The sequence below is a fragment of the Rhamphochromis sp. 'chilingali' genome, assembly GCF_963969265.1.
Source record: "Rhamphochromis sp. 'chilingali' genome assembly, chromosome: 22".
Classification (NCBI taxonomy): domain Eukaryota; kingdom Metazoa; phylum Chordata; class Actinopteri; order Cichliformes; family Cichlidae; genus Rhamphochromis; species Rhamphochromis sp. 'chilingali'.
In genome coordinates, this window is record NC_137950.1 from 30348962 (window position 1) to 30374470 (window position 25509).

At 43.7% G+C, this 25509-nt stretch overlaps 1 protein-coding gene and 1 pseudogene across 3 annotated transcripts; both read right to left on the reverse strand.

Annotated features, from left to right (window-relative positions):
- Window positions 1-30: 30 nt before the first annotated feature.
- Window positions 31-13135, reverse strand: LOC308390270 (interferon-induced protein with tetratricopeptide repeats 5-like; annotated as a pseudogene). The gene is made up of 10 exons (XR_013974747.1): window positions 13025-13135; window positions 8544-8723; window positions 6678-6867; window positions 4882-5073; window positions 4462-4686; window positions 4188-4329; window positions 1336-1459; window positions 848-989; window positions 634-681; window positions 31-539 (listed from the first exon to the last, which is right to left on the reverse strand). The product of XR_013974747.1 is annotated as an interferon-induced protein with tetratricopeptide repeats 5-like (transcript).
- Window positions 12130-25423, reverse strand: LOC308390249 (interferon-induced protein with tetratricopeptide repeats 5-like). Of its 2 annotated transcripts, none has more exons than XM_080872026.1 (10): window positions 25175-25423; window positions 19558-19737; window positions 19293-19482; window positions 18346-18537; window positions 17962-18189; window positions 14928-15069; window positions 14728-14854; window positions 14504-14642; window positions 14130-14177; window positions 12130-13686 (listed from the first exon to the last, which is right to left on the reverse strand). In XM_080872026.1, the coding sequence occupies exons 1-10, from the start codon at window positions 25177-25179 to the stop codon at window positions 13489-13491; spliced, it is 1449 nt and encodes a 482-aa protein (XP_080728152.1). In that variant the 5' UTR covers window positions 25180-25423; the 3' UTR covers window positions 12130-13488. The 2 variants fall into 2 exon arrangements, with proteins under 2 accessions (XP_080728152.1, XP_080728151.1); XM_080872025.1 differs by lacking the exon at window positions 25175-25423 and adding an exon at window positions 24470-25042.
- Window positions 25424-25509: the final 86 nt, after the last annotated feature.

Sequence of the window (25509 nt, forward strand, 5' to 3'; positions counted from 1 at the left end):
GAACGCCATAGCCAAGTGGCCAGCATAGTATACAGAAACATCTGGAAGCCCCGAGGTCAACATGGGAGGTGGTGGAGAATGACCGAGCTAAGATCCTGTGGGACTTGCAGATACAGACGGACAAACAGGTGGTGGCTAACCAACCGGACATAGTGGTGGTAGACAAACAGAAGGAGTCGGCCGTAGTGATCGATGTAGCGGTTCCCAGGTGTGATGTGACGTAGCCGAGCATTTCTGAGCTGTGGTTCTGGAACCTCGTTCAAACGGTGGCCTTCCTGGTACAAACTTTTTCACACGACCTCTGGAAGCTTCTCCTCCGGGCGGTCTTTCTCTTCCCTGTGTGCGGTCAGATCCAGGCGCAGCTCGCACAAGGCTGACAGATACTCGTCGTTGTTGGCGTCTAATTCCAGAGCGCGCTCATAATTTCTCACAGCCCTGCTCCGATTGCCCTCAGCTCTGGCCACTGCTCCCAGGATGCCATAGGACGCGGCGTCGCTGCGATTCTTTTCGAGGCGTCCCTCAGCTATCGTCGTCAGTTTCTGCAAAAGAATACCTGAAGGTTACTTCCTGTTTACTAAGATGAGGTTGAGTTTGCATTAGTTTTGCATAAAGCAGAGTGAGAAGCTGGCCAACCTTCACACAGTGCTTCCAATGTGATGTGTTGATGCATAACTCCAGAGCCTGTTGGATGCAGCACAGGACACGTTAGCAGACGGTTAACTGTCCACAGCTCGACTTTCCAAATGTCCGTCTGCCTCAGAGGCCCGTTCGCTAATACTGGTTGCACCTGGCGTATGCACCTGGCATGCACACCTGCAGTCTGAATGCAGTTTTGGACGATCCATACCTTTTTGTAATAGGTGAGTCCGAGGTCTTTCTGAGGGGTGTGATAGTAGCAGAACTCTGCATAATACCGGTAGATGTACTGACGGATGCCTGGAGGTTCATCCTCTAATGTCTGCAGCACATCATCAAACATCTGCTGAGCTCTGAAGCAACAAACACAAAGCTTAGACACAAAAAGAATCAATGCATCAAATGTTTTTGGAATCAACAGTCCATCTGATGACTGTCTGTAGAAACATCAATACAGTCGAGTAAAACTGTCCAATCTGACATAATGTTGGTGTGACCACAGGGGTCAAAGTTTCCTTCACACACTTGTTTCCAGCTTTGGTAATATGATTCAACACTGTTTTATTCCATAAGTGATCACGTTGGTCAGGTTTAGTCCAACCGTTCTTCTACCTGTGTCATTACTACCAGCTTTTTTAAATAAACATAAAACCAACACTGAGAATATTTCATTGGAAACAAACTGACAGGTAAACAGACCTCCTTCTTTCAAAGTTCTGTGCGTACTGCAGAGCCAGCAGAGCTTTTGCAGCATTGAAACCCTTCTTGAGCCTCACTGATTCCTCCAGATGCTGAATACAAAGACGTGTCCAATGCTGCACCTCTATTGGATAAAAACAGGTGTTACTGACTGAAATATTAAACACGCCCTTGTGTCCAGTCTTTGAGTGATGACGTATGAACACTGCTCCGGTCCAAACTCCTCTGTGTTTAAGGCTGTTGTGTTTTTAACATGTTTTAATGTTTTGTATCTTGTTCTATTTAATCCGAACAAGCCCCTAAAATCAGTCAGTGATCGCTGTTGGCCTCTCTCTGTTTTTATTACCGCTGTTCATTTTAAACCCTTACGATGTAACTCCAGCCCAGCAGCAGTATATGAATGACTAACCTCGTATTGTGGATGGATTATCTCAGTTGTTCTCCTGACTGAAGTTTGGTCCTTTTACAGCATCCTGCCATGCGACTGTATTTGTCTCTAACCATCGGGAACCCTCACGTTAACTTTTATCGAGTGGAAAAAAGTTGGCGTTCATCCTCCAGCTTCACTGTTTATGCTAACATAGCTGTGTCGCTAGCGATCACGTAGCACATCATTATATACCAGCTATTATTGTCAGAAATCTCTCAGTCAGAACATGCTACATCATGTTTAAGTGGAAACTAGTGTGGGAAATATATTAGGTGGTAGTGCTTTAATTAGTGACATATTAATCCAGAAGCTAATGAACATACACAGCATAGAGCCTTAGAAGTGTTTCGCTTGTAACTGCATATGTGCCTGCACAGCGACGGTTATAACAGGATGTACTCAGGATGTGCTATATACGATCATGGGCCCACTAACGAGAACAACAGGAAGCAGCTGAGGTGAAAGGCAATTGAGACACCTTTCTAAGTGTTATAGAAGATTACCAAAAAAGGAGTTGCATTTAACTGTTACTAACCATAATAGACTGTGTGCACGTTAGCATATGCTACTTCCGGTGCGGAAACTCCTGTGGGGAGCTTTGTTTCCGGTGTCCTATTCGCGCCTGGTTTACGGTCCAAAACAAGCAAATGAATGAATCAAGCGGCGATTTACATTTCTATAGATGTCTCGGGCATTTACCCAATATATCTGTAAATGATGTTCATCGACTTGTCGATATTTTCCCCCCCCCGCGCCTCAGAGCAAAAGAGAAAATGGATTCAAATGTTATATTTCTCAGCTGTCCCTCGTTTATCGCGGGTGTTATGTTCTAAAAATAACCAGCGAGAGGTGAAATCAAGTAGCCGATTTTATTTTTGACGGTGCAAAACGTTTGGTGGACATCGTGGACATACAGCGCTGCACTTCAGAGTCACACTGCTAGCATCGATGCAGCGATTCTGTACTGTACAGGAGAGACGGAGGAGATCGTCTGCAGCGATCAGGACGCAGGACACAATGTGACGTAAAAAAATAAGCAAACTTGCACTAAAAAATCTGTGAAACAGCGAGGTGAAAGGTGAACTGTGTTATAGCGAGGGACCGCTGTAATTTTTAAGCTAAGTCACAACATACCCTTCGTACATACTAATGTATAGAAACCCTTACAATCATTCATTTTTGTGTGGCTTTTTTCAGGGTTTGTTAACATGCTGTGTAGGTGTGTACTTGACGAGCTGATCTCGACATAACGGGAAACATCTGGTTTGACTTTTCTTCACCTGTAGTCTGAATGCTGAACATTGGCCTGTTTAAATCATGAGACCAGTCACTATACAGAGATGTGCTTCTGCATGTGGACGATGTGTCTTCTGCTGCAGTGATGCAGTTCTGCTTGTGCTGAGTGATGTAAACAACTGATCGATCTAAACGCTTTAAACGTCAAAATTGATCATTAGATTTTTTTATGACACAACAGCGGTGAGTGTTCCCACCTTCTCTTTGTAACTTAACGCCATCTTTCCGTTTTCGAGGTTTGAACATGGTTTTGGAGGATATCTTCGCAGCAGCGATTGACTGGACCTGCTCTGAGTCTTGGTTGTTTGTTCTCAGCACAACATCAGAGAATTCGGGACACTAGCGAGCTAACTTCCTGCTAACTTCTAACTCCGTTAAACTTCATAAATCCTGTTTTCATGGATGCCTGGATGTTAAACTTAATTGTTACACCTGGTAAAGCAGCAGCACATTTTATTAAAGATGAAAGAATTTAGACCGTTCGTAACTTAGTGAAGCCGCAGTGTCCTGAAGCATAGTTTGGGCCCAGAAAAAGCTAATGATGTCAGACTTAAAGACTGGATTAAACCTGAAAATGTATTCACATGTTGCAATAGACGTAGGCTGCCGGGGATTCCCATGACGCATTGAGTTTTTCCTTTCCAGTCACCTTTCTCACTCACTATGTGTTAACAGACCTCTCTGCATTGAATCATATCTGTTATTAACCTCTGTCTCTCTTCCACAGCATGTCTTTATCCTGTCTTCCTTCTCTCACCCCAACCAATCACAGCAGATGGCCCCGCCCCTCCCTGAGCCTGGTTCTGCCGGAGGTTTCTTCCTGTTAAAAGGGAGTTTTTCCTTCCCACTGTCGCCAAAGTGCTGCTCATAGGGGGTCATATAATTGTTGGGTTTTTCTCTGTATCTATGAAGCACCTTGAGGCGACTTATGTTGTGATTTGGCGCTATATAAATAAAATTGAATTGAATTGAATTGAAATGTTGATTGCTTTATTTGAGACCTGCTGTGGTGTGCAGAGGCACAATAATAAAGATCGTATCTCTGTCCAAATACTTACCCGACTGGAAGAACTTTATACCAGGTCCTACCTGCTGATGAGAGTATAAACAGAGTACAGTGCAGTACCTGACTCTGGTCGGACTCTTTTCCCAAGCAGCTTATTCTTCTTCTTCTCATAACACAGAGCAAGCTGGTGATGAATGAAAGATGACTGGCTTTTCTTCTCCAGCATACTCTTCAGCAGATCGATAGACTCATCCACCTGATCCTAGAACAGGGACGAGTCACGGTAACGTTGGAGAGACGAGACGTTAGAAGCATAAAACCAATATTTTATCTCGAGTCCCTTGATTCGCCATCAAGACCAGTATGTTTTTCCTATAAGCTACAGATGTTTTACCTGGTTGCGGAGATATTTTGCTACGTAGCGGGTGACTTGAGTGTTGTCCTGTCCGACTTCCAGGGCCTTCTTCACCAAACCTTTAGCCTCTGTGTGTTTGTTCGTGTCGTGGACCAGCTTCAGAGCCAGCATGGACATCAAAACGCCATCATCCGGATTTATTTCCAGGGCTCGACGAAGCCGTTTAGTGGCTGGTGATTCCTCGGGATACCAATCATTAACATTCTGAAGATAAGAGCTCCATAAGTTTGCTGGATGTAATTTATTTAATGGGTGTTACCTCTCAAAGAATCAACAACAACACGACTGCAAAGTTAATGACTACAATGGTTAATACAGGAGAATCGTATGGACTGTCTGCTTCAGCAGGATAACTGCTTATATGCTAAACCGAAAGGCTGATTGGCTGATAGATTGTACCTGTTCTGTGCGATAGAGGACGATAGCATAGCCATTGTTCCACTCCCAGTCATCAGGCTGCAGCTTCAAAGCTTTGCAGAAGCAGTCTTCAGCTTTGGTATAGTAAGAACTGGAGAACTTAAGAAAGGTCCAGCCCTTCTCCCCGTACACTTCTGGATGGAGGTCAGTGGAAGGATCAGGCGGATGGTTCACCTGCAGAGTCACAGTATATTTAAAAGAAATAGATTTGATTGCAGCTAATTCTTTGACAGTGTCTGAACATTTATCAACTTTTCAGCCGAGAAGCCACAAATGCACAAACTAGTCTAGTTTGTCTCATTCGTTATATGCAGTTAATGTTTCAAAAGTTATAGTTGTCACAGAAATATCCTGAAGTGTTTGGTTGCTAAACTGAAAAGATGGTCTGATATCCATACACATGGTCCAGAAAGGAATCGTGCAACACTTCTGAACTTGTTTGTTTTGTTTGGCAGTGTGCGCTATAACAGGGTCTTCGTGTAAGTGAGTGATCGCAGGTTTGGATCCTGTAGAAACACCTCAGGTAACCTGCACACTCTGTGGTCCAGTAACAGGTCTAACATGGAGCTGTCACATTTCTCTTTATATTAAACTAACATGGAGGTTTAGGTGTTGTCAGTCTTGGCTGATTTCCAGTGTTTATGCAAAGCCAGGGCCCTTTCACAATATGTGTTCTCGTGGAGTTGTGAAACCTCATCAGTGGCTGTACTGTTCCAGTTCAAACATCAAAGTCAAGTACGCTCAAAGCGCCTCGATGTATTCCCGCTCCGCCCATCGAGCAGGCAACGTTGTGACTTGTGTGGGCCTGGCTCAGCCAAATATCCCAGAATGCATTTTGTCCAAAACTTAGCGGCAGCATCGGAGAAGAGCAGCGAGTAACGTTTGAAATATGACTGTTTCTGTGACACAGAATAAACAGTCGATTTGTAAACATGCTGCATTTATCAACACATCACCTTTTTGCTTGATGGAGCACCAACTGTCAGGTGACCGGAGGCTGAGGCTTACTAGAGCCAGTGAGAACGCCTGACTCCCAGCACATTGTTTTCATTTTGATGATTTCTAAATCTTTGTGTTTATTTCAGCTTTTTTGTTGTCTTTTGTTTTCTTCTTTGTTTTTGCTTCTGAGTAAATCGGTTTGACCGAGATTAAAGTTAAAGCCCAGAAAAGTTAATTCTGTTCATCTGGACGTTTTCAGTGGGAGAAATGTTTCATCATCATCAGGTGACTTCTTCAGCCTCAGCTGACAGCAAGCTTCAACCTTATAAACAGGACATAATGACTGAAACCGTTGACGAACTTTGGGCTGCGAGGTCAGTTTATGATCATTAATATGCAAAATGTCATGTAAAAAATGAAATTAACATTAAAAATATTTTCATTCAGTTTCTGGAGCAGAAACATCTGGAGCAGCTGTTCATGGATACCCTGACGCTCCAGAAATGATGAAATGATGTTTTGAACATGTGTTCAGTGATCGTCCACTCCACAGCTGACTATGATAAGTCCTTCAAACGTGTTTTCGTTCAGTGGCAGCGCAAGCTGCGCGTACAATGTTTGTAAGAGAGATGAAGTTTGTGTTTCGGTGACAGTCTTTATGAACATATCAGTGTCTGGATATTATAACAGCCATGAAGGCTACAGGCAGGGGTTCTTTAGATGTAAAGGTTTTTATTATAGTCAGCGCCTCTAGATCCATAACAGCGTTTATGGGTGGGTGTTAAAAACGTGTTTAGAAACAGGTTAAACCAGTCGTGTTTCTGAGGGTGTATACATGCCAGTATATCCTCGACTCTCTGACAGTAAGTCTGGGACTGTACGTAGTCTTCGGTGTGGTATTTCAGCCAAGCCAGGTCTCCGTACGTCACAATGAGCCGCAGCTCGCTCTCCTGTCCGTAACACTCCCTCGTCTTCTCCTCTGACTCAGTGAGTAGCGACAGCGCCTCCTCTGGTTTACCCTGAAGATACCTGAGGATGGACAACAAACAGGAATAACTCGCAGTGCTCCAGCGTCTTCAGGGTTTTGACACGTCTTTGTACCTGTAAAGCCATGAAACTTTGCGGCGCAGAGACATTATATTATTAAGAGTAATTGCTCGCCTGACTTCACCCACACATGAACTTCCCACTCGTGATCCAAGGGGTTTAATACGATGTCAGCCCACCAGCTTCAGCGTTTCTGGGAAGGACTTCCACCGGCTTGTGAGTGTTTATGGGAATTTTTGATCATTCTTTCAGAAGCACCTTTGTGAGGTCACACTGTGCTGTTGTCCTAGCAACCACCAAACCCAGACTCCTCCATCGGAGAAGCGTGATTGGTCGCTCCAGACAACACGTCTCTAGAGCTCGGCGTGCTTCACGCATCGATGCTTGGTGATGTAAGGCTTTTATGCAGCTGTTCGCCATGGAAACATATTTCCTAAAGCTCTGTACGCAATGTTGACGTTTGGAGGTGTGCAGCGATTGACTCTGCACTATGATCCTCACTGACCCCGCTTCACTTCCTCCTAATCTCCTCCACCTTGTTCTAATTCCACTAACAGTCGGATAAAGAGGAACGTTTATGACTGGACAGGTGACATCCTATCACGGTTAAAAGCTGGAAATTCACTGAGCTCCTGGGAGCGACCTAGGTGCTGATTTTCTACACCTGTCACAGTCTGGCGAGGGCAGACTGTATGAATTGAAAAAGGACCCAAAATGCAGACTCCAAGGAACAGGGAACAAAACTTGAATGTTAACAAAAAGCGAGCCGTTTAATATGGCTGGAAAAAAAGGTACAAACAAAGGGCAAGGCAAACTGAAGCAAAATTAACACAAACCTAAACTGGGAAATCTAAACAAGCAATAAGAAAAACCTAGACAAGAAACTTGGACGCATGGCATAGGAAACATGGCGTGGACAACAGACGACCTGACAATCACACACTGAAAACAGAGGACTTAAATACACAGGAGGTGATTAGGGGAAGTGGAGACACATGAGGAAACAGCTGGCACACATGAACATAATGACGTCACAGTGGGAGAGTAAAACTGAACATGATGAACACAGAACACCAGACCTCTTCACAATAAAACAGGAAACATAATGAGACATAGACATGACAACCCGAACTTGACAACGTAAGACACAGACATGAAACGCATGAAGAGCAGGGGAGATTTAACATGGTTGGAAACACGAGGGGAAAATAATAACTAGAAACACTTAGGCATAATAATACAAACTTGATAACATAAGACACGCAGCATGAAACACGAAGGGTGAGGGGAAACTTAAATACAGGGGAAGAAAACACAAGGAGTCTAATAACCAAATGAACTTAGATAACCTAATGAACAAAATAAACTCAAACTTAAAACGCTGGGTCAAAAGACCCAGGATCATGACAACACCTGTGGACATGAAAGTGAATCGAACATCTGAATTCAGTGATTGGATGGGTGAGTGAATATTTTTGGCAATAATGTGCATGTAAAAAGCCAGCTTCACAGAAGCAACGCCTGCTTGCACTGTTGAATCTTGTTGTTTTCCATCTTTGTTGCTATTTTGTGCCCAATTATGATGATTTTATCTTTGAATGTCCCACAAACAAAGGCTTTTAGCTGAGGGTTCCTGTTCAATGTTCTGCACTGCTTACCTCACATAAGACAGGAACCTGTAGGAGTGGGCCAGGGCGCCCCGCTGCCCCAGTTGCAGGTCTATATCATGCTGCAGCTGCTTGCTAAGGTCGTCCAACTCCAAGTCTTCCTTCTTCAGATCCCAGGTGAAACGACTCTGCAGCTTCTGCAGCCTGCGGTGTAGATCGTTACCTGGATCACTGCGTAAGACAAAACACATTCTCAATATAGTAGCAAGTGTTCACAAACATGAACAATTTAATAGTTTCTTAGGAGTATTTATGGTTTTATTTTGTGACACTAAGAAAACTGACGGAAAACAAGTGTGCAGCACATGGAAGCAACATGATGAGATTGTGTTAATCTCACTGTTAGTTTTTGAACCTCTTCAGCATGTTTGAAAAACAGAACATGCTGATCAGTCCAAACTCAAAGATCCTTGTGTCCTAATTGTTCCGTTATTTGAGGTTATGGATGTTATTTGACTGGAGGCATAACTCACAGACACGAGACGCGCCATTACTCCAATGAGTGTCCTTTATTATGAGTGCCCCCCACAACAACCCAGCAGAAACGTTCCTACCGCTTAGCATTTACCTGATGCTACATCCCCCCTACTAAACAGGATGTGATGCTGGGATATAACCAAGACAACAGATTAGACCCGCACGCTTTAAAGTATACTACTGCCTTATGCTTTATCTGGTAACAGCTTGTTTACTGAACTCGTCTGGTTTCAACCCAGACTTCTCAGAATGTCCAAAAATAAACTCTCAAAGTATACAACTCTGAACACCAAGCATAAGTGCACATTTCTGAACTATTCGGTGCAGCTACAAACAACATGTTTAAACAGTGCAACCATTTGCTTTATTTCTCATTGTCTCTATGAGGGATGGGGTCGACTACCCAGCCCTCTGCCTGAGTGTGGGGATTATTCTGCCCCATTGCTCACTCACTTCCTAGCCCTATGAGCAAACATAGTCTTTTAGATATGCTGGAGGCCTCCTAGACCTGGGTGGGATCTTTCTCCCAGCTTCAGGAGTCTGCTGGCTGGCCTCCTGTGAGATAGTGTCTGGAACCGACACACTCTGTGCAGCTGGAACAGAGTTCTCAGGTGAAGCCTCTGGTGGATCGACAGAAATCTCCGGTGCCCCAGGTGTCCGTGTAAGATGGTAACGGTTTCTTCTCAGCGTGCCCTTTGCTGTCTCTACGATGTAGGACCTCGGTGAGCCTGCCATGGACACGACTGTCCCTCTAGTATCCGTGTCTGAGACCCACACTTTGTCTCCAGGATTGAGCTGTAGCATGTCATGTGCTCTGTGTCTGCGGTTGTAGTTTTGTCTTTGTTTTTGTCTGTACGTTTGTAGCTTTGAGCTTGTCTGTGTCCGTACCTCTTGGATTTAGCTGTGATGGGATGACAGGAATAGTTGTCCTTATCCTCCTACCCATGAGAAGCTCAGTCGGGCTGTAGCCAATGGAGTGGCCCGGTATGCCATAAGGGCGAGATAGGGATCACCAGACTTTTTAAGAAGACTTTTGATGGTCCTGACTGCCCTCTCGGCCTCGGACAACACCCCCAGGGCTTGCTCTGTATGATCCAAGTGCTGAAACGTGCGTATCAGCTGACTCATCTTCGTATGGCTTGGGAGCAGTGCTTCTCCAGCGGCACGCCGATTTAGGGTGGAAACCAGTAGCATACACTTCAAGAGCTCTCAGCGCAACAGAGCAGCGATATGCTCACATTGAGAAAGAGGCCCTCACTTCAACTTGGGCCTGTGAGAGGTTTGCAGAGTTCCTAATTGGGAAAACATTCCACATTGAAACAGACCACAAACCTCTGGGGTTTTAGCCATGTGACATCCAGTCCCCACTTCCCTCAGGATGGGTGTTCATACTGGAGTGCAAAATTAAAACCAATGGAAGATGGACAAGAAAAGTTCAAAGCCATCAGGTGCTCAGTTTAGAAAAAAGAGAAAAGAAGAGGAGGAGAAACAAAAGATGCAGGTAAGCAGATGTGTGATTGGATGATGGCAGCTCATCCTGAAACAATCAGAATACTTTATTAATCCCTAACGAAATTATGTGTTACAGTTGCTCCAAGAAGAAATGGTAAAAATAGCAACAGTAACAGACTAAACTGCAAACATTATGTTACAGGTTTTAATATTAATCAGTCATTGTCAGTTGTTGATTTGTCCTGTTCTCATTGTATGATGAATTATGATGGCTGTTTGCATACTGTGCACTCTCTCTCTCCATGTGTGTGTTTCTCCGGTAAGACTCAGTGTGGTTCCGACAAGTTTTATGTTAATGTACAATCCTTAATGTGTGTGTGTGTGTGTGTGTGTGTGTGTGTGTGTGTGTGTGTGTGTGTGTGTGTGTGTGTGTGTGTATGGGGGGGGGGGGGGGAGTATTAACGTCTGTCTCTGTTCTTCCTGCGGGAGTGTGGAGACGAGAGGGCAGCGAGCACGGACACTAGTGTTAGGAAAATACGTTTTCTAGCGCTTATTTGCTGTGCATTTTGTTTTATGCATTTAATAACAGACCAGTAAATTAATAACCTTTGAGTTATAAAGGTCATTAGATTGTTTAGCAAGACTGAAAACTGTGCAGAACAGGAAGCTTTGTGCAGAGTTGCAGAGAGCATCGCCCACGTTTGTCCTGGTAAAAGAGAACAACAGGAAATGACCTTTGGGTTGTAAAAACTAGACACGAGTGTAGTTGTGCAGATGTTTTTGCAGCTACGTAGCGGACATGTTGAATTAAAATTGATAAAGTGACGGTTTGGTAGGGGAGGAGGGAGCAGACTATATTATACACATCTGGCCTGTAATGCTTCAGATCTGCAGATGCTTAGCACCGTGCACATCTCCCTTCTGGAAGGTAATGATTGAATAAAATGATTATAAATACTCTGGCCACTCTCACTCTGCGTCTTCTCTGTCCGGCCTGAAGAATAAAAGAACCTGGGACAATACTGGGAAGCAGAGTTTTGGAGCACAGACACTGGGAGAAAACACTGCACAGGAGTCAGACAGCGCACGGGGATTTATTGTTGTGGTTTAACTTTATTTACACTGTAAATAAAGACACTGCTTCATTGCAAGAGTCCTGCATTTGGGTCCTCATTCCCCACATCAATCATCACATATTAATTAATAACCTGGAACGGTACGGGGTCAGGCGGGTTGTAATGCACTGGGTGACAAATTAGTGACAGGAAACAGAAGCTGGGTGAATATTTCTCCTCATGCTTGGACTTTGCATGTGGTGTTCCACAAGGCTCTGTACTGGGTATTAAATGATTTACTGTTTATATAAATTATATTTGTAAGGTATCTGATATATTAAAATTAGTATTATTTGCAGACGACACAAATATTTTTTGTTTTGGGGGGAATCTAAAGGAGCTGCTGGACACGAGTAACAAACAAACAAATCTAAGTAAAACTAAAATCGTCTTATTTGGGAAACACACAAGTGCAGATTCATGTAGATGGTGTGGAAACTGAAAGAGTTCTTGAACAAAAGTTTCTTGGTGTGATAATAGATGATAAATTAAGTCTCATATAAATAATTTAAAGAACAGCATTTCAAGCAGTATTTAAATTTTGAGTAAAGTAAAAACCACTCTGGGCCACAGATCACTCCACAGTCTCTACTGTTCACCGATCGCACCGTATTTGCATTGCTGTGCAGAGGTTTGGGGCAACAAATGTTCGCTATCATCAATCTTTATATTACAAAAAAGGGCCATGAGGATAATCCATAACACCAGTTACAGAGATCATACAAATCCACTGTTCTTAAAATCAAAAACACTAAAATTCACAGATCTGGTTCATTTTTTCACGGCACAAATTATGTATAAAGCAATAAACAACCTACTTCCTGACAATATTCTAAAACTGTTTTCTAAATTGAGAGAGACGGAGGTTTCAGAAGCTCCTGTATCAAATGTGACACAAAGGGAATCACAGGGGTAAGTTCCATTTCTGTGAGTTTGCACTTGGGTCCTTTTCCTGCCTGCAGTCACAAGACACACTGATGGTTTGGAGGAAGTAATTACTGGTGCATGTGGTTAGTATTGAGCTGTAGTGTTATGTCTTGGCTGAGCAGTACAACGACAGACAGCAAATAAAACTGGTTCCTGAGTTTTTTAAATCTCAAAAAAAGTGTTTTGAGGATTCTGACAGTTGGAACATCAAAACGTCCTGATGATTTACGAGCCGAGCAAGCTGCAGCAAGAAGCGGTCATATCTGGGCATGCCTACCACACCCACACTGATGTTCCAGCCTGGGAACTTCTCACTGACACCTCTGCTTGTCGTTTAAATGCATTTTTCTGCATTTAAATCATTTGTGAATAATACAGTTCCACACATTTGTGTGCATGCAAACCCTCATATCTATGTATTATTATTTCCTGAGTCTGAGGAGTTTTCTCTCTGTGTTGGATATCGTGAGTGAATCTTGAAATAAAGACAAAAACACTCACCTCATTTTAGTTATTAAGGCTCAGACACGTTGGCACAAAGCGTACTGGATGTGCAGCAGTTTGCAGCAATATGAAAGAAATAATGGTGCGTTCAGGATCACCTCTGACAGGACAATGGCAGGATAATTCATCATAGTGAAGCAAACAGCAACACAGCAGGTTTTTCTTTCAGCTGTGAGGTCACCAAAGAAATTCAACATTTAACCCATCAAGGTCCTGAGGCCTGCAGACACTTCCTGTCTATGACTGAGGTCTGGGTTGTGCTTTGAAGATCGTTTTTTTCCTACAACACCTGAATGCACCACAGTCTGCTTAGCTTTCGTTTCTCTTCATCATCACACAAACATAAATGTGAGAAAGCTGCTTTCAAAGACACAGAGACATGAGGGAAAAATCAGCATTTAATGAGCCAGGAGCAGCCACGGCGGTCCTGAGCCTGCAGCTCTAACTCAGCATCAGCGCTTTCACTGCAGCTCCAGGCGCAGCTCGCACACAGCACACAGGTACTCTTCATTGTCCTCATCACAGTTCAGAGCTTCCTCATAAAACTCAGCAGCCTTCTTCCTGTCACCCTCAGCTCTGGCCACCAGACCCAGCAGAGCGAGCGCCTGACCATCACGCCGCGTCTTTGTCAGACGTCTGTCAGCGATCTGCTTCAGTCTCTGCAAGAAAAAACATGGAGGAACAAAGAAAGATGGATTTCTGTGTATTTAAAGTAAGTGACTACTACATTCAGTGTCTCTCTGTGACCTGCACCCTGTAACCTGCACCCTGTGACCTGGACTCTGTGACCTCCATGTTGGGAAACAGCAGGGCTCCACCTTCTTCTCGTTCTTCTGCTTCTTCTTCTCAGCTGAAAAATATTAGAAGTTTCCACAAAGCCAGTTTTCTTCTGCTGTGGCTGAGTTTCTCCTTCTCTTCCAGGTAACTGGTGGAAGATGTTTGCAATACCCAGCAGCCCTCCAGCAGAAACCATGTGAACTGTGGTGATGTTTCACACTGGCTTTTCGACCTCAGTCTTCAGTCACACCAGGCTCTCACCAGATCTGACCTGGCCTAAACCCTCTGATCCCCCAACACCAGACGACTCGTGACCTGTGCTCACCTTAGCGCACTGTCTCCACTCATACTTGCAGGGTGGTAACAGCAGAGCCTGAAGAGGAAATAAGAAGACACCGAGATAAATCAAACCGACTTCATTTTTCTTGTAAACAAAGGGGCCCTAGCAAGAAACGTTTGGGAACCACTGTATTAGGTGGACCTCCAGCTGCTCGTGGGTATTAAAGCACACAGCATAACGAAGTGTGAAGCCATGACCTGAGAGTCTATGACAGCTCCTTTCAGCTGTGGTGGAAATGTAAAATAAATCTGACATTAACAGGCTGATGCTACAGTTCAGTGGAGTGTTGGAACAGTGCTCCGGCCTCCAGTAAGCCAGCTGCACATCACCAAGAGTCTGGGAAACTACACCCAACTCACCTGAGTGTAGTGGGCGATGGCTTCAGCCTCGGTTTTTTTGTTAAAGAAGAAAAAGTCACCGTAGCGCTGATGGACAGTCTGAAAAAGGCTTTTCTCCGACTCTGCTAGCTTCAAGCACTGCTGGAAAATCTCCTCAGCCCTGAGGAACCAGAAACGATGATGATGATGAATTTAGAGCCAAAAACAAAAGAGCGACTGCACTGCAGCTTTGCACAGACCAGTACCTGCTCAAATCCCTTTGCTCTGCATACAGCTGTGCCAGATCAGTCAATGCCAGGACAAAGGACGGCCTTATCTCCACAGCAACTTTAAGGTGATGGATACAACGACGCCTCCAGTACCGCACCGCTCCTGTGGGGCAAGAAATCAGGGTTAGATTTGAGCTGCGTTTATTGAACTGGACTGGAGACATGCTGTTTGTTACTCTGGTCGCTGTTGGGCCGGCGGCTCTGCTCTGCAATTTTCTTCATCTTGTAGCACAGAGCCAGCTGGTGGTGGATGAAAGGGGATTGATCGGCCCGCTTCAGTGCTCGCTCCAACATATCAATAGACTCATCCAGTCGATTCTGAAACACAGTGAAGGAGGTGAAACTCACAGGATCACCGCAGCATCTAAAGGCAACCACAGCCTTTGAGACCTGGCTCAGAGGAGAAGATTCAGTGAATTAAACAGACACAGGATAACCTCCCAGTCAAAGAAGAATATGGTAAAATGAAACTTTAGAGGGGCGTGGCTTACTCGGCTTAAGTTGTTTTTTCAGAAGCCCGGGATCTTTTCAAGTGTAATTTTTTTCAGTTAGATGCCTGACTGACAACTGTATAAAACAATAACTACACACAATCAACAACAATATAAAATTATGCACAAAAGAAATTACGAATGTAAAAAAACCCGTGGTTTTATTTACCGTATATATGTTTATATATAAATATATGCGGTGGCTCCTAGAGACAAAACACGTAACTCCAAACTCCAAAACACATTCCTAGCATGAACTGAACTTCCAAACAGAGCCTAGATCACTTAAATTACACAATTGAAAGCATGTGTGTATTGTTTGTGTATTTATACACAGGCACTCATATATATTCAAATAATTAAATAAAAAGTTCATTTACCTGTTACTACCACACACCAGATCTGGTTGTTGGTACTTGCTGGCTTGTGTAGCCACAAGATAACAAAAGCTCAACACTGCGCCCAGCATCCTGGAGCACTTCTGTTGCATTTGTACGTGTTTTGGAGTTTGTACGTGTTTTGGAGTTTGTACGTGCTTTGTCTCTAGGGGCCACCGTAAATATAAATATACTTTTATTTATTCACTCCACATAAAATGTAATAAATAAATCATATAATACAAAAACCAACTATTCACATTTCAACTTTTAACTATTTAAATTTTCAGCTTTTTCCTTTTAAACAAATTTAAAGTGAAACAACACAAACACTGCAAACCACAACACAATTAAATATAAATTATAATATGAAAACAAAAAGAAGATGCACATTCTCTGTCATATGGGCCTGCATGAATAAACTTTCTGAATCCTTTATCATCTGCAACTGAAAATAGTTGTGGATGATTACTATACCTTTCTAATGTGACGTTGTTGCCTCTCTTTCTCTCTCTCCCTCCCGCTCTGTTCCTGTGCTACTGAGTGTAACTATCGCCCCTCCCCCCTCTGCTCAGCGCAAAACACAAGGAGTGAGAGAGAGGGTGAGAGAAAGAAAAAACGGCTCGCGTCGTTCACGTCAAAGACCCGGCTCTAAGAGCCGTTTCGTTCGCGACCGACCCATCACTAGAGACCAGAGGAGAGCTTAAGTTTGAGCAGGTACCAAAGCAAATCATTCGTACTGTACAAATAATATAAATATGACGGTGAATCACGAAAGATGTCAGACTTGACCCATATTACGTTACTTGCTGTTCGAGTGAATCAACAAATGGTGAAATGAAAAGCCGAACAACAACAACGCTGCTTCTTTACAGAGTCTCAGCTCACATGTGTTTATTTCATATTTTCAGTTGTTTCCCTCCACAGCTAAACAAACTCTCTAAACCGGTTTCAGTCATGCACTGATGAACAAGAATGGACATGAGGAGCTTCTTTCAAAGAAAAAACTCAGATGTTATTTTATATATTATGCTTTGGATGTTGTTCAGTATATTTCTATGCAAAACAAGAGGAACTTCAACACACAGCAATATATTCACAGTTGAAACCAGATATTTACACTTTAGGGAGAAAACATAAAAACATTATTTTACTGTACAACATCAATTTAGAGTAAACTTGTTTTGTTTTGTATAAATAAATGTTGAAATATATTTTGAATTAGTTAAATGTCAGAATAAAGAGAGAGAGAGCTTCTATTTTTATCACTTTGATCAAATTTAGGAGTACATGTACACTAAGTTTGTTAATTAATAAGAAACTCCAGACGATTCCATTCTGAGCTGAAGAAGCTTCTGATTGGTTAGTAGAGTCCATGTGAGTAAACTGGTGGCACGGCTGTGGATGCATACAAGGCAAAACACAGAGCCTGTTTCTGTGACATGGGAACATCAAGAGAGGTCAACAAAACACCAGGAACAGAACTGTGGAGCTCCATAAGTGTGGCTCAGTTTGAATACAATTTGGTGCCATTTACAATTAAGAAATACAGACAGTTTCTCTCTTTACTCTTAAAGTTAAGAAATTTAGGAACAGAGAGAGAGAGAGGGAACAAGAGCAGGTGAGTCACCTGTTAGTCACATGGTTGTTTGCCAAAACTCATCGGAACATGTATCCAGTACCGAGTGTAACTTTTTAGATACCATTTGTTATTTTTCAAATTCTATATTTATTAAGTTTTGCAGCTTGCTTGCACAACAAGACTAAATAATTATATAAACGTTTCTGAATCTAAACAGTGGACTTTGGTAGAATTAAACAATAAGTGTAGTGCAGGTCTGTGATGATTTTTAGTGCTACTATCATCTAGTTCTGATTCTGTTTTGGTTAAGTCCTCAGTAGTCCTGATTTTGAACTGTTGTAGTCCTGTTTTAATTCCGGATCAGTTCTGGGTCTGGCTGAATCGGGGTTTAGTCCTCGTGTCTTGATACAGCCCTGGTTTGTTTTCCCTGCACATGTGATATATATTTTTTCCTATATGAAGTCATTCTTTTTTGAACCAAACTGAAAACACAGCCTAATAAATCTTTCAGTCATTTCTAAACCCCCCCTCACACATGCATACCACCCTTTAGGGCTAAGCCCCGGGTGTATAAAATGCCTGGCTCCGCCTCTGCCCTGGAACAGAAGGACCTCGACTTTCTTTGTAATTTCTCTGTATGAAACAGTTATGATGATCTGTCTCTGGCTGCTTTTTATAGCAACACAATACTTTCAACTGAGCCCAAGACCGACCCTGCATGGTGGATGTCTTTGACAGATGAGTCTCCACTCAGACCTACCTGATTACGAAAGTGTTTTCCTATATAGCGGTTGACATGAGGATTATCAGGATCAGTTTTCAGTGCTTTATTCAACAGTTCCTCAGCTTCTTGGTATTCCTTATAGGCCCCCAGCTTCACAGCCAGCATGGACTGCAGGACTGCATCATCAGGGTTGATCTCCAGGGCCAAGCGAAGCTGTGTGATGGCCGGGGACTCTTCACCTTTCTTTAAGTTTTCCAAAGTCCTCTGCAGATAAGAAACCCATTAATGTACCCTGTTGAAATGTTCTTCTTTTAAACTGTCATTACTGAGTCTTCTGAAACGTACGCTGACACTAAACTGACGGATTCCTTTTCTGCTATTTACCATTCATTGAGTCTTCATACTTCCTATGAAACTGACCTGTTCTGTGCGAAAGAGGGCGATGGCGTAGCCGGCGTTCCACTCACTGTCGTGAGTCTGTACCTCAAGTGCTTTACGGAAACAGTCGATGGCTTTGGAAAGAGAAGACCTCGAAAACTTAAGATAGGTCCAGGCTTGTTCTCCGTACACCTCTGGAAGGAGCCTTGTTGAGGAACCAGTGGGATGGTTTGACTGTAATATAGAAGAACGTGTCAGAGATTCAGCAGCGTGTGCTCATAATGTTTGGGCTGGATGGTATACATACAGTTCAGTGACCCTTTATCTCATTGTGAAAACTGCTCAAAGAAGTCCTGCCGTTAATTAATGCTTCGATCTTAAATATGATCAACCTATCTCTAATGATCAGCTATGTACCACAGGCCTTCAAGCTGGCTGTAGTTAAACCTTTACTCAAAAAGCATCTCTAGACCCAGCAGTCTTAGCTAATTATAGGCCAATCTCCAACCTTCCTTTCATATCAAACATCCTTGAAAGAGTAGTTGTCAAACAGCTAACAGATCATCTGCAGAGGTTTATTTGAAGAGTTTCAGTCAGGTTTCAGAGCTCATCACAGCACAGAAACAGCTTTAGTGAAGGTTACAAATGATCTTCTTCTGGCCTCTGACAGTGGACTCATCATGGGAATCCCTGGCAGCCTATTGCAGCATAACTAAGGGAGGATTCAGGGTCACCTGGTCCAGCCCTAAATATAAACAAGCCAGTTAAGGTAGTTCAGGCATCTGAGCAGGAAACCCTTTGAAGGCCTCCTGATGCTACATGTTCTATTAGAAGGAGGTCCCAGGAAGGATTATATCTGGAAAGACCTCAGTGTCCCCCCACATGAGTTAGAGGAGGTTGTCTTAGATTGCTGCCCCTACGACCCAAACGAAATAAGCAGCAGAAATGGAGGATGGCTGGCTGGCTGGATGGACGGGTGCTGTACATACCAGGATGTCCTCAACTCTCTGGCAGTAGCTCTGTGACTGTGCGTAGTCTCCGGTGTGGTATTTCAGCCAGGCCATGTCTCCATATGTCACAATGAGCCGCCTCTCACTCTCATCACCATAACTCTCCCTGATGGTCTCCTCTGATTGGTTTAGAAGTGACAGCGCTTCCTCTCGTTGGTCCTGAAGATACCTGAAGACCAACAGGTCATCACAACTGATGTTAAGTAAGTTGTCATCAGACTGCTCACCGCTGAGGAAACTGTACCTGACATAAGCCAAATAGCTGTAAGACCGAGTCACTGCCCCGCGCTGCCCGAGCTGAAGTTTTATGTGCTCCTGCAGTCGGGTGCTCAGGTTTTCCAGGTCCACGTCCTCCTTCTTCAGATCCCAGGTGAAGTGACACTGCAGCTGCTGCAGCCTGCTGAGCAGAGCGCTGCTACCTTCACTTTAAGAGAGTCACAAAGACAAAGCCTCTCAGCTCTGTGTTCATGTTCACACATGGTCTAAAAATGAGTCATTACAGAGCACAGACGTCCTGGAGAGCCCGGACCCTCCCATGGTGTCCAAACAGCATGTCAGTTTATCACAGCTGAAACAACCATCCTAACAACAGCACTTTTTATTTCAACACCTCTCCTGTTTAATACACGTTCAGAAAAACAGAGAGTCACAAACGTACATTAACTATTTTCCCCAGTCCCCAGTTCTCCATCTCCATAATGTCCTCCATTGCTACCACTGCTGCTTTCTTGGTGTCTCTGTCTTAAGCCAGTTTTTGGTGATGGCCTTCTTTGCTGCCAAAAGGAGAATCTGAGCCAGGTATCGATCCTTTACATCTACAGTGCCTGCCAAGTATCCAAGATACAAAACAAGGCAGGTTCTGGGAATTATGTAACCTGATATGTCACAGACAGAAAATGTGTGTGTGGTTCATCCCATCCATCCCATCCACGCAGCCTCCAACATTGTTGTTGTGTATTGGTTTGTTTATTTTTAATCTTAGGTGTAATAATACTTAATACTTAACGGCTACCCTGAGGTACCCCTGAGCAAGGTACCGTCCCTACACACTGCTCCCCGGGCGCCTGCTTAGTGGGCTGCCCACTGCTTCACTGAGTGAATGGGTCAAATGCAGAGAAAAACAAGTAATTTCCCCATGGGGATCAATAAAGTATCCATTATTATTATTATTATCATTATTAATAAAGTAGCAAATTTGATTTTTCCAGATGAATTCTCTCCACTTTAATGACTGAGCTGTATTCTTATGTTCTTTCCATGTTTCATACCACACCTCAGTGATTTCTTCACTCAGCTCTCTTTCCCATTTTACTTTAACATATACAGTTGATTCCTGTCTCAATTCCATCAAACATTCTTGGAATAACACTTTTATATGCCAGTATAATTATTTTTATAATAGGATGGATTTTGTCTTCCTTTATTTTTATGTTTTTATTAAAGTAATCGCTCACCTGTAAGTATCTGTAAAAATCCTTGTTTTTTAAGTTGTATTCCCGTTTTAATTCTTCAGAACTTTTAATTTCTCCTTTTTTGATTAATAAACAAATTGCTGTCATTCCCTTTTCATTCCAATTTTTAAAACCAAGATCCAATTTTCCTGGTCTAAATTCTTCATCGAAGGCTATCCATTTTAGCAAACCAAGCTCTTTGCCAATTCTCAACTCCTTTACTGTGTCATACCATACATTTAATGTAAAGGATATTATCGGGTTCCTTTCTTGGTCTTTAGTTATGTATTCAGGGGTCTTTTTTATACCCATGTTTGTTTGAATTGGGACATTGAGTGTGGAGAGCTCCACATCCTTCCAGCGAGCCCCGTCATCATCACTACACCAATATGTTATCTGGCGTATCTGTGCAGCACGAAAATATTCTTTTAAATTAGGAAGCGACATTCCTCCTTTCTCCTTAGTAAGCTGTAAAGTAGTGTATCGTACCCTTGGCCGCTTGCCTTCCCAGACAAATCTAGATATATACTTATCCCATTCTGAGAATTGGGTTTGAGGTATGCTTACCGGAAGAGAGAGGAATAAATATAGCAATCGTGGTAAGATATTCATCTTTATCACATTTATCCTGTCACTAAATCCTAACGGATATGTATTCCATCTTTCCATATCCTGCCTTATCCTGTTATTTATATGTCCATAGTTACTTTGATATAGTTTGGCATAGTTTTTGGTTATATTTATACCTAAATATTTAAGGGTTTTTGCCTCCCACTTTATTTCCCATTCCTTAAGATTTTGAGTTGGTATACAATTAAACATTAGAACTTGAGTTTTAAGTATATTTACTTTGTAGCCAGAAAGCGTACCAAATTTTCCTAACATTTCTGTGAGCTGCATAAAAGAGTTTGTGGGGTTTTTGAGGGCTATCAACACGTCATCAGCAAACAGACTAATTACATGCTCTTGTCTATTGATTTCTATTCCTGTTATTAGGGCGTCTTGTCTAATCATTTGTGCCAATGGCTCAATATACAAGGCGAATAAGGTTGGACTTAAACAGCAACCCTGTCTAGTTCCTCTCTAGTTGGAACGTCTTTGTCAATGAGCCGTTAACTTTTATTCTTGCAGTCGGTTTGTCATAGAGAGATTTAATACATTGGATTGATTTTGTAGTGAACCCGAGCTTTGCCATGGTTAGGTACAGGAAGTCCCAGCTGACTCGATCGAAGGCTTTTTCTGTGTCTAAACTCATCAACGCAGCCAGCATCTTGTCTTTATGTATTTGGTGTATGATGTGTCCTTCTGATATTGTCTTGTGCCTGTCTGTTTTTAACTAAACCTGTCCCTCGGTGCTCTCTCTCTCCCGGCTGTTTATCCCGTTTTCCACGTTGTATCCTCTCGCTTGCAGGTCGTTAGCAGCCTCCTCTGCTTCGCCACACGTTTTCACTCCATTTGGCCAGTGGACTCGCATCTTGCTGAGAGGAGTCTGGAAGCGGATGCCTTCTTTCTTTAATATCTTTTTGATATTCACGTACGCTTTACGTTCTTGCACCATTCTCGCCGAATAGTCGTGGTCAAAATAAACCCTGCTTCCGTCCAGAGTGACTATTTTCTTTTCCCATGCCTGTTTAACTTCCATCTCTTTGGTTGTGAATTGTTGGAAATTGACAACGACTGACCTCGGGGGGGAGACCGGCTGCCGGTTTTGAGGTTAACGCTTGGTGTGCGCGTTGAATCTGGAGGTTGATGTTAATATTAAGCTCCTCCCTGAGCCAGACTTCCAGAAACTGGGTCAGCGATTCTGCCTTAGATTCGGCTCCCTCTTGTATCCCGTAGATCCGCAGATTGTTACGTCTGGATCGCAGGTCCAAGTCATCCAATTTGGTCACCATCGATTTGTTCTGTCATTAGTTCTGTCAGGGTTTGATTGGCCTCGTGGCTCCACGTCTTCCGTGCGGGTCAGCGCAGCTTCTAATTTCCCTTCTTGTTCTCTAAGTTCTGTAGTCATGTTCTGAAACTGCTGGTCGATGTCTTCTTTGAATTTAGACAGTTCGTGTCTCATTTCTCATTTAATTTCTTCTTCGAATGTCGTGAAGTCTGATTTCAATTCGTTTTGGAGTGATTGAATTTGTTTGCTAATACAATCCAGTCCGTTTTGAAACGCGGCCATATTAGCTTCGGGTGCTAGCTTGTCCTCGTTGTTCGGGTGTTTTATGTCTTTACCTTGGGTGTCCGTAGTTCTTTTATTCTTTGCTTTGTTGTCCCTCTGCTCATCTTCCAAAGTTGTTTTGTCTCACGCTTTAATTTGTGTTTTAGCAGAGTTTATCTACTTGGCTTGCGGGAGCTCTGTACTTATGCGACCGTACTGCTCTACCGCCACAACAGAAGCCCTAACAACAGCACTTTACCATCCATGTCCAATATCTCACACCTTTGTCTGGACAGCAGCATGTATGTCCTTAACGACTTCAGGACATCATCTGTAAGTGTCACAGAGATGGCTTATGTATAAAGAAGTTTAATAGATGGTTCCAGCAGTTAAAATGTTCTTGCTTGTACATTTCTGTGGACAATATTGTAAAGGTGTGTTTAACTTGTCACAAAGAACAAGTTTTGTTACACCGCTATTATCGCGAGGTTTGGGCGTGATGACAGAGGCTGTGAGCCCACGTTTAATAATCACGCTAAGGAGTTCAGCGAGCTATCTGTGGGGGCCTGGTTGTTAAAGCACAAGTGTTACTTTTGATAGACTGAAGCACTTAAAGCGGGGCGATCATGGCTCAAGAGTTGGGAGTACACCTTGTAATCGGAAGGTTGCCGGTTCATTGTGTCCTTGGGCAAGACACTTCACCCGTTGCCTACTGGTGGTGGTCAGAGGGCCCGGTGGCGCCAGTGTCCGGCAGCCTCGCCTCTGTCAGTGCGCCCCAGGGTGGCTGTGGCTACAATGTAGCTGCCATCACCAGTGTGTGAATGGGTGGATGACTGGATGTGTAAAGCGCTTTGGGGTCCTTAGGGACTAATTAAAGCGCTATATAAATACAGGCCATTTACCATAAAGCCTTCGTGTTTTATGTTTGTAGTTTTCAATAAATGCAGCGAAGCGCCCGTCTTGAAGAAGCCGTGCCTGTGTTGTCATTTCGGAGTGACATCATCATCATTTCCTGTGCATGTTTGAGCTACAGGAAGCTTAACTCAACTCTAACAAAGAACTAAAATATTTATTATCATGGTTTAAATGAGAATTTCTGGACGACCGTCCCCTCTCAGACCCAAGAAGGAAAGTCTCCTCTCTGTCAGCAGGAGGATGGGTAACGAGCTGCCAGCAGCTCACACAGGCTTCCTCCTGAGCTCACGGCCCCTCCCACTACAGCTGGGAGGGGCCCAAGATGACGTTGTAAAATAATACTTCAAAATGAAAGCCGCACATGTGATATGACACTGAAGCTAGGTGTACATTACACATCAGACACACTGAGTTACATGTATGTGTTTAAATCTGTTACCTTGTGTCTGAGTAGCACCTTCAGACCAACACTCAGGTGAGTCTGCAGGCCGCTGCGTCACCTGTATGATGAGCACAGCGGCTTTGATCGCATTACTGTCCAAAGATGAGCGCGTGGAGGAGGACGTCACCACCACCCTCTGGAAGTACAGCTTCACTGTTAAAAACTGTTAATGTGACCATACTATCGGTGTTACTACCTTCTTCTTTCGCGGTCTCTGGAGCACATCATCTTCCTCCATCTTCTATCCCATCATCCTCCTCTGCATGTCCTCCTTCACTACGCCACCTCTGACTCTGAGCTGTCCCTTTGACGGCCTCGTGCCATTATATCTGAACATCTTCACCGTCTCCACCCATCACAGCAGGTCTCGCCTCCACCCTGCCTGCAGCCTCTTCCTCTCCTCTCTGTGGCCTCACGTTCTGCTCCTGGCAGCTTTGACGCATTTTACTAGAGTAATACTTCAGGTTTGAGTACTGTGAATGTTGTCGCTACACATTTACTGAGAAACAGTTGGTGACACTGACTGACAGAGACAACGATCACAGACATGTTCACAACCGACTTGCGGCCTATTTGAAACAGAGACGGAGAAAAGCAAACAAAAGCAACGTCGTAGGTGCGGCGGGCCGGACGGTGACTTCGCATCGCCGCGGTTCACGCATTCTCGGTCATCCAGGTGAGGAAACAAGACTGAAGAAGTCACCTGGATGACGAAACGTTTCGCCCAGGTGAACAGAATCCCCTGCGTGGGCTTTACTCTGCTCTCTGCAGATTTCACAGTAATCTGATTACACCCTGGATCCAGATCGACTGGGTTAAAGGTTAAAGGGAGGCCCTGAGCTGACTTCACTTTCCAATAAGTGATCGATTATCAGACTGATCGGAAGTCTCAAACACTCACCTCATGTTGCCCTCTTCCTCCTCAGAGGGAGCAAAGTGATGATGAGGATGAGGGAGAGCGTGAGCACCGAGTGACCGGTCCGTGCGCTCCGTCACAGAACGGAAACTTAACGTGAGGCCTTCACGGTCCTCTCTGAATGCATGTACAGCAGAGAGCTCAGCCGGGTGACGCAGACTCACACTTGTTCGTGTTACACAGTCATTTCCACGGGTGACACTCCCAGCGTGTCCCCTCTGACTCCATGCTCAGCCACTCTAACGTAGCTTATTTCAGGTGAACTGCAGCGCCAAGCGTCCTAAATGATGTGATGACGTGTGAAGGTGGCTCACAGGTAA